The 7,570-nt window shown below is 37.8% G+C and overlaps 1 protein-coding gene across 1 annotated transcript; it reads right to left on the bottom strand.

Moving 5' to 3' along the window:
• Positions 1-687: 687 nt before the first annotated feature.
• LOC110929923 (beta-glucosidase 18) lies at positions 688-3,494 on the bottom strand. The gene is made up of 12 exons (XM_022173111.2): positions 3,237-3,494; positions 3,091-3,157; positions 2,959-3,017; positions 2,791-2,866; positions 2,618-2,692; positions 2,439-2,526; positions 2,115-2,367; positions 1,921-2,036; positions 1,575-1,827; positions 1,401-1,503; positions 1,199-1,307; positions 688-1,113 (listed from the first exon to the last, which is right to left on the bottom strand). The coding sequence occupies exons 1-12, from the start codon at positions 3,417-3,419 to the stop codon at positions 900-902; spliced, it is 1,596 nt and encodes a 531-aa protein (XP_022028803.1). The 5' UTR covers positions 3,420-3,494; the 3' UTR covers positions 688-899.
• Positions 3,495-7,570: the final 4,076 nt, after the last annotated feature.

Consider the following 7,570-nt stretch of genomic DNA (forward strand, 5'->3'; position numbering starts at 1 on the left):
TACAAAACTCATACCATTAAAAGCATCTATGTAAGTTCGAGGCATCTCTGAAATCTGTGCAAGTAATTAAGTCTTATAATCATGAAATTATTAAGCAAATCACATGTGAGTATGTAGTGTTTTAAAAACGAGATTATGGATCTAAATTATATGCTAAAATGGTAAATAATCATTATAATCTAATCAACAAACTATCGCCTAAAAGGCTATTTTGGAAGAAAAGAAATTGTATATGGCTTCTTTTGCAATGTGTGGTGAATGTGAATAGTAAAGAAAAAAAGTCAGTAGGGTAGTGAGGGTTTCAATTTTCACACCCAACTACATAATGTTACATTATGGAGAGGCAGGTGAAATGTGGTTGGTCTTTTCAATTATTTCTTGAAAAGCTATGAATCTCCTAAGCTTGAACCCTTATCTTTAATGGGAGGTCCACGTTAACTCCAAAGGCTTTGTCAACTCCATCCAAACCCTACGCTTGCGAGGTCGTTGCCGCTCTGCCCTCCACACCCCACCCATCGCGGTGTCCCGCACCCACGCCACCTACCAGGCGGTGCTTCCCCTACACCAATCCCACAACACGTGCTCCTATGTGACTAATGGGCATTAATGAATTGTAAAGGAATTACGTGAAACCCCCCCCCCCCCCCAATCCCTAATATCATACATCCATAACATCCATCTCTCCCGTCTCGAAACCATTTTTAATTTATTAAGGATGATGCTAAATCTTTCTACAAAAACAAAGGGACGGTTAACAATTTTTTAGCGATAGCTAAAACATTTTATATCCATCTTCGTTTTTTCCTTTATTAAAGAAAAAAACGACCGTTTTATTGTTTTATCTGACCATAAAATAACTAACCAATGTTACATCTGCCATGCATTTGCCTTCGATAACATTATGAACTTGTATAAATTCTTGATGTTTCCTTATTGGCAAGATCAGTGTTGTTGATCAGAAAATTCTTATACCATTTTGCAGAAAGTTTAGGTATCCGAGCTAGCGTTTTTCGATCCACGTAGTATAGTCCAAACCGAACCTTGTAGCCGCTCAACCATTCCAAGTTATCCATCAACGACCATACGAAATATCCACGTACATCAGCTCCCCCTCTGAATATTTCAAATCCAGATCAATGCCACATTTTTGAAATTTCTAGTCAAACATAAACTTTCAGAATTCAAAAATGATACAAACCTAATAGACTTGGCTAAAGAAGCAAGGTGTTTGGCATGATATTCAATTCGCTTGACGTCATTAGTTAGCTCATTAACCCGTTGCTCGTGCACGTCAGGTGAAGAATACCCTGCAAAAGAAGTATATATAATGTAACAATAAAATGAAAGAATGGTATGGTATGGTATGGTATGGTATCAAATCCAAAAATGATGACACTTACCATTTTCAGTAATAAACATGGGCATGTTATTGTAGCGAATTTTGATGAGGTTAACAATCTCTTCCATACCTCTAGGAACAACATATGACCCTTCCACTCCAGTCTGTTTTTGCAATAACAACAATGTCATTAATATCAACAAAACATTATTAATAAAAGATTGTAACTTCCTACCTGTTCACCAATGAGCACGTCATCACGCTCTCCAACCGTCTCCACAAAACCTTGGATTGCACGATTCTCAGTTGCAGAGCAACTAGAATTAGTACAATCCTTAGCATATATTGTCGAATAATGGTTGATGCCAATAAAATCTACGCTATTCTTCATAAAATTCTTTTCATCACGGGAGAAACTTGGTAATGCATTACCAAGACATTCCTTAAGTTCGTCTGGGTAGTCTCCAAATATGGAGGGATCAAATGTCCTGTTTAATGATAACAAGTTGAACAAAGATCATATATATATTTCTCGCGTTTATATATTTATTTACGGCGAACATAATGTTCAAAAAGGTTACCAGCCAGAATGAAAAGCAAATGCCCTTTTGGCAGCCTCATGATCTAGTTCTCTATCCGTTAGTGGTTCATACATATCAGCGTAAACAGTGAGACCAATTGAGCCACCTTGCTTAGGCTACAAATACAAACCAACAAAGTAAACAGTGAAAAATTATAGATGATGACAAAGAGATAAGTCAAGTTAGTTGATTGCCTGGAAATATTCATGGTATAGCTTGGCTGCCCTGCCATGGGCCAACAACATGTTGTGCATAGCAATTATGGGCTCGACATCTGAATTGCCGTCAAAACACTTTCCAAAAGGCTCTGAACAACGAGACGGTGGAGTAGTTCCCCATAGGTAAGCATATTCTACGATTAATTTAGCTTCGTTTATGGTGATCCAATACTTCACTCGGTCTCCAAAAGACTTGAAGCAGACTTCCGCTAAATATAAAAACTCTTCCCTGCCAGTAGTACAACTAATAAGCTAACAAACATATAAGGAATTTATGAAACAATGGCGTTTTAGACATACTGCATTTCCGGGTTCAGCCAAGAACCGTATCTGTCTTCAAGCTCTTGAGGGAATTCTGCATGGTAAATCGTCACAAATGGTACGATTCCTGTTCATTTTAATCAAGATCCATAAATATTGGATTTAAAGCTAGTAAGATTTATAAAATTTAATTAAATTTTAATTCAAGTTCATAGCACCTCTGAGAATGAGATTGTCTATGATCTTGTTGTAGAACATGATGCCAGCAGGGTTAACTTCACCAAACCTTCCTCCTAAAAAAAAACAAAATGCAATTGAAAATGCGAACGATTAGGCAAATTTGACAAAGATAATGGAAGTAATTGAGGGATGGTAAGATTAGACAAAATACTTGGAAGAATTCTACACCAAGATACTGAAAATTTGTATGCTTGTAAACCAAGTGAATACATCTCCTCAATGTCTCTCTGTATGACACAAATAAAATATTCAAATAAAAAATAAAATAATATAAAAATGTGAACAAAAATGATAGATAAACAGTAATTAAGCAACTAACCAAGAACAGATGATAATGATCATCTGCAATATCTCCATTGTCCCCATTTTCTCCACAACCTATTAAAAATGATGATGGATTCGATATACAATATTCATCACTTGAATCAAAATCAATCTGTAGTATACTAACCTCCAGAGTGACAAAACACATCCCAGTTGCTTAATGATTTTGAGTCTTCAAGATAGGCTCCTTCAACCTGTAAAACTTCATGGGATAAAGTAATAAAAAGCTATAATAATGATGAGGGGATCAAGTGGGAAAGATAGAAGATTGACTTGGAATGCAGAAGTGCCAGTTCCGAACAGAAACCCCGATGGAAAATCTGATCTTTTGATTCGGGTCTCTTCGTTTTCTTCAAATATGAAACCTCCATCGCCATTGTTGGAGGCCTCAAGAAGTGTTGCAGGAGCTGAAATGAGAAAGAAGAAGATATAGGTGGTGGGTATTTTCATTTTCATATAACTTTGTTGTAGATATATCTTCGACTTATATCCATAAATCTTCACTTCTGTCTTCTGGTCCTTCACATCGATCTTTCCAAAAGAAACACCAATAATGGTTTTTGAAATATAAAATAGGCACGTGAACTATCCGAAACAATATGTTTAGACAATTTGAACCAATGTTTTAAAATCCGGTTTTTTTAATCATACCGGGTTAGGCACAAAAATGGTTTAACCGGTTGAATCGGGTTGTATCGGGCGGTTCAACCGGGTTGACTAGCTAACTGTATAATTCCATAAATTACAACATCAACTCAAAAAATAATCCAAAATTAGATGTAGATGTAAATCTGAAACGAATGATGGAGTGATGAAATAAGTTTTGAATATTGATCAATGGAGATAAAATATTAAAAGTCGTTAGGTGAAAGTTGAGAGTAAACATGAAGATGGGCTGATAAAAAGTAAAATCATAACCCAAAAACAGACCTGAGCTGGTAACGGTGGTATAACGGTTCAAACCGATATACCGGATTTTACCGGCGGTATAAAGTCGATGCCGTTTCTCCTACTTATCGGGTGTTTCAGACCGGATTTAAATCAGAAAACGGTAATACCGGTGTAACCGGCTGGTATTTACTGGTTTTTAAATAATTGAATTTGAACCGCTGGTTTTATACATATGCATAACTGAGTACTTTAAAAATATTAAACAGTGGGAATATCCGCGCGTTGCGGTGTGTGCTTCTGTTTTGTCGAATCGTAGTTGTTGCTAGGGTTTGTAGCGTATGTATGGCGTTTACGGGTTATTCTTTTATGGTGACATGTGAAGTAAGTAGGAAGGAACAATCTAGTAATAGGGTGTAAGTCATACATATAGAGTATTAACTTTACAAATGTCTTTTTTGTCACACCCCCAAAAGCCACAAGCGGAGTATCACCGCATGGAGGCGTGACTGACCAGGATCAAGCCACCAATCATATTGAACAACGTAAATAAATAAATAAACCAACCACAATATAATTAGTGTCTAAAAGAAAGTAACCAACTTTAAGTTAACAGCGGAAGCGTATAAAGTAAAACCCAAACAGGAGTATTAAGTTCATAAGTTTAAATGTTTAACATGGAACTCCATAATCCATGTCCCACAACGATCACTCCTCCCTGTGCAAGCTCCATAAGTACCTAACGACCTGCAAGGCATGTAACAACGAGTCAACAACAAAGTTGAGCGAGTTCACAGTTGGGTGTTCGTTTTAAGTTGTTTCAAAAACATAGTTTTCTTTAGCTGGCTTACTTGCCGTGGGGGTTACCCCATAGTTGAAATCGTAATTTGTTTAATTCCATTTACTCTGGCCATCTAGCCGTGGGGGCTTCCCCATGTTTACACTACTAGACCGTTACCATATCGACTACTGACGAAAATAAGTTGTGCCCTACGTCAATGTCTATCATCATTGACAGTTTGCCTTAGTCCATTAGTACACACCCGTCCGAACGCCACGGTGTGAGGTTTGTCAAACCTAATAGCGCTATTAACTAATGACCCGCTCGCCATCGGCCTCAGCGATTAAGTCGATATAAAATGGGGGACTTAATGATAGAGTTTTGTCTAGTAAGTTTAAGGTTGTTGTCCTACCCAAGGAGGACGAACGTACGTATTCTACCCAAGGAGAATACGAAGGATTAATATTGGCATCCTACCCATGGAGGATGGCCGTACATATCCTACCCAAGGAGAATATGTAGGTTCCGTTTTAAATTCTTTAACCCATTCCCAACCACCGGGAATCCCATGCCTTAGAAAGTGTGTGAACTCACCTTGGTTTGCTCGGTAGATAAACAGAAGGTCAGTCGAGCTGGCTGAGGCTAACCACGTCCTAACATGGTTACCATACAAGTCAGGTCTAGGTTCAAGTAGTGCACGTATGTTTACACAGAACTAACAAGTCAAGAACACGAAATGATCATGGCAAACACGTAGAACATAGTAGTAGTCAATTATACAAAAGGGCCCAACTTGTGCGGCTCGGATGATTGGGCCATCGAGCTTAAGCGAGCCCAATCATCTTGTGCGAGTTGGTAACTAAAGCCCAACGAGCATTCGGCCCAACCTATTGTGCGATCAGCACAACTTGTGCGATCCACAATGGGTTGTGCGATCCAAAAGTTACCCGGCCCAAAACATAAGTAACCCAATATACACCCGGCCCAAACAAATAAACAGAACAACATCTTGTGCGTTCCGGATCACTTGTGCGATCCAGTTAAGTTATACGACTGGGTTTTGGGCTTTAAGGCCCAACAGTCCAAGCGCTCGTGTGTGGCCCAAGCCTTGTGCGATCGGCACTGTCTTGTGCGATCCACAAGGTCTTGTGCGATCATGCATGTTCCAGTTGTACTCTGTGTTTTATGTGGTTGTACCAAATCTTGTGCGACTAGCTCTTATGCGATTCTACAATTTATGCGATCGGTTTTATGTTTCCTTAAATTATGCAATCAGTTACAATTATCCTAACAGTTTCCTATTTTGCATCAAATCAGTCAAACAATCAAACATATCCCAACTTGAATGTGGATCGATCAAACTAAGGTTTTGTCCTCTAATTCATAAGAACCCTAATTTCATTCATAGCATATCATTAACCACATCTTCAAACACATTAACAGATCCATGGCCTCGATTACTAACATGTACCCTAACATAACATCACAACATTCATCCGAATGAAAACATATCACAGCCGGTTATCATTCATTCGGTTCTAGATCATCAACACATAATCATCAACTCTAAATAATTCGAAACATGCTACACATATGAGCCGACTTCATGAACCTTAAACAATCATATAATCATTCGTAAGTCACCACGTAATACATATAGATCATAACATCATTTAACACACAACCGATAATGAGAACACTAACCGGTTAGAAGGTAGAACGAAAGGGTGGTCCGATTAAAGGAAAGATCTTCGATTGAAAGAGGATGTTTGCCAGAGAGGGAAAGAGAGCGAGTAGGGTTTGTGTGTGTTGTGTTTTGCAAGTAATGAGGAACACCCTCCTACCCTAGGTGATTGTATGCGCATAAAAGAAGTGGGCCGAACCCATCATGGGCTGCCTTTGGTTCGAATACAAAGAGTGTGGCCCGAATGGGCTTGTGCGATCGGCCAAGTATTGTGCGTTTGGGCTCGTTTTGTTTGATCATATTTCATACATACATGCATTACACATAATTACGTAACATAACATCATAACAATCAATTAATCATCAAAGTTCACATAATCACATAACGTTCACACCGGTTACATCAAGGTATGAAGAGAGGTTTGAAATACGAGTTGTCACATTTTTTTCCACCCGCACGATGCCACGGAAAAAAGGTACGCTATAAAATTAATTTAGAACTTTGATTACAAGCTTCTCTACAATTATATATTTGGACTCATGACTTAGCCGACACTTTTTAATTGTAGGCACGTGTCAAATGGGGCTGATGTAAATAAGTTGGATGCTAATGAGTTGTTTGGGTGGTCCTCATGCCATCAACTTTTGCTACTTGCAGAATGGAGTAGTGATTTGTGTGTACGTATATTGGAAACAATAATGCTAGATTGAAATGAGAATTATTATGTAACACATTGGAAAATTATATCAAATTATACGGCAACACGTGTTCGGAAACTCTCAAATATTCCAGATTTGTTGGACGAGAGAGACAATTATATCGAAAATGGAAGATTATAAAGTTGAGGGATAAAATGTGATAAAATGCCAAAATTTTGACCTCTGAAGGTCCCTTACGGACCGCAAGGCATATGCCTTATGTAAGGCTTCGCATTTTTGTACTTTCTTTATTTAGAAAGTTGTATTCGTATTTCTATTTTTAGAAACATTGTAATTCGTATTTCGTTTCAATTTCGAGATTTTGATCATAATGGGAATTCACCTTAATATCCATACATGTTACCTTTCATATTTGTGTTATATACGCAATCAATCTTTAAGTACGTGTTTATATGCAAAACCTAGACTTAAAATACACTTTGGATACCTAAAAACAAGTTAAAATACAAGAAAACGACATAAAATAACCTAGTTACAAAGTACAGAGACTAAAAGTGAGCAAAACCAAAGGCTTTTCCACTCTTTTCTCCTCCA

This window comes from Helianthus annuus, chromosome 3, assembly GCF_002127325.2.
Source record: "Helianthus annuus cultivar XRQ/B chromosome 3, HanXRQr2.0-SUNRISE, whole genome shotgun sequence".
Lineage (NCBI taxonomy): Eukaryota > Viridiplantae > Streptophyta > Magnoliopsida > Asterales > Asteraceae > Helianthus > Helianthus annuus.

What these genes read in the sequence shown, in the direction of transcription:
- LOC110929923 (XM_022173111.2), bottom strand. Translation starts at nt 3,419, where the DNA reads ATGAAAATGAAAATACCCACCACCTATATCTTCTTCTTTCTCATTTCA. An exon ending in TTTGCTTTTCATTCTGGCTG is followed by an intron (nt 1,828 to 1,920) that starts GTAACCTTTTTG and finishes ATCATTAAACAG; the next exon opens with GACATTTGATCCCTCCATAT. An exon ending in ACGTGCTCATTGGTGAACAG is followed by an intron (nt 1,504 to 1,574) that starts GTAGGAAGTTAC and finishes TTGCAAAAACAG; the next exon opens with ACTGGAGTGGAAGGGTCATA.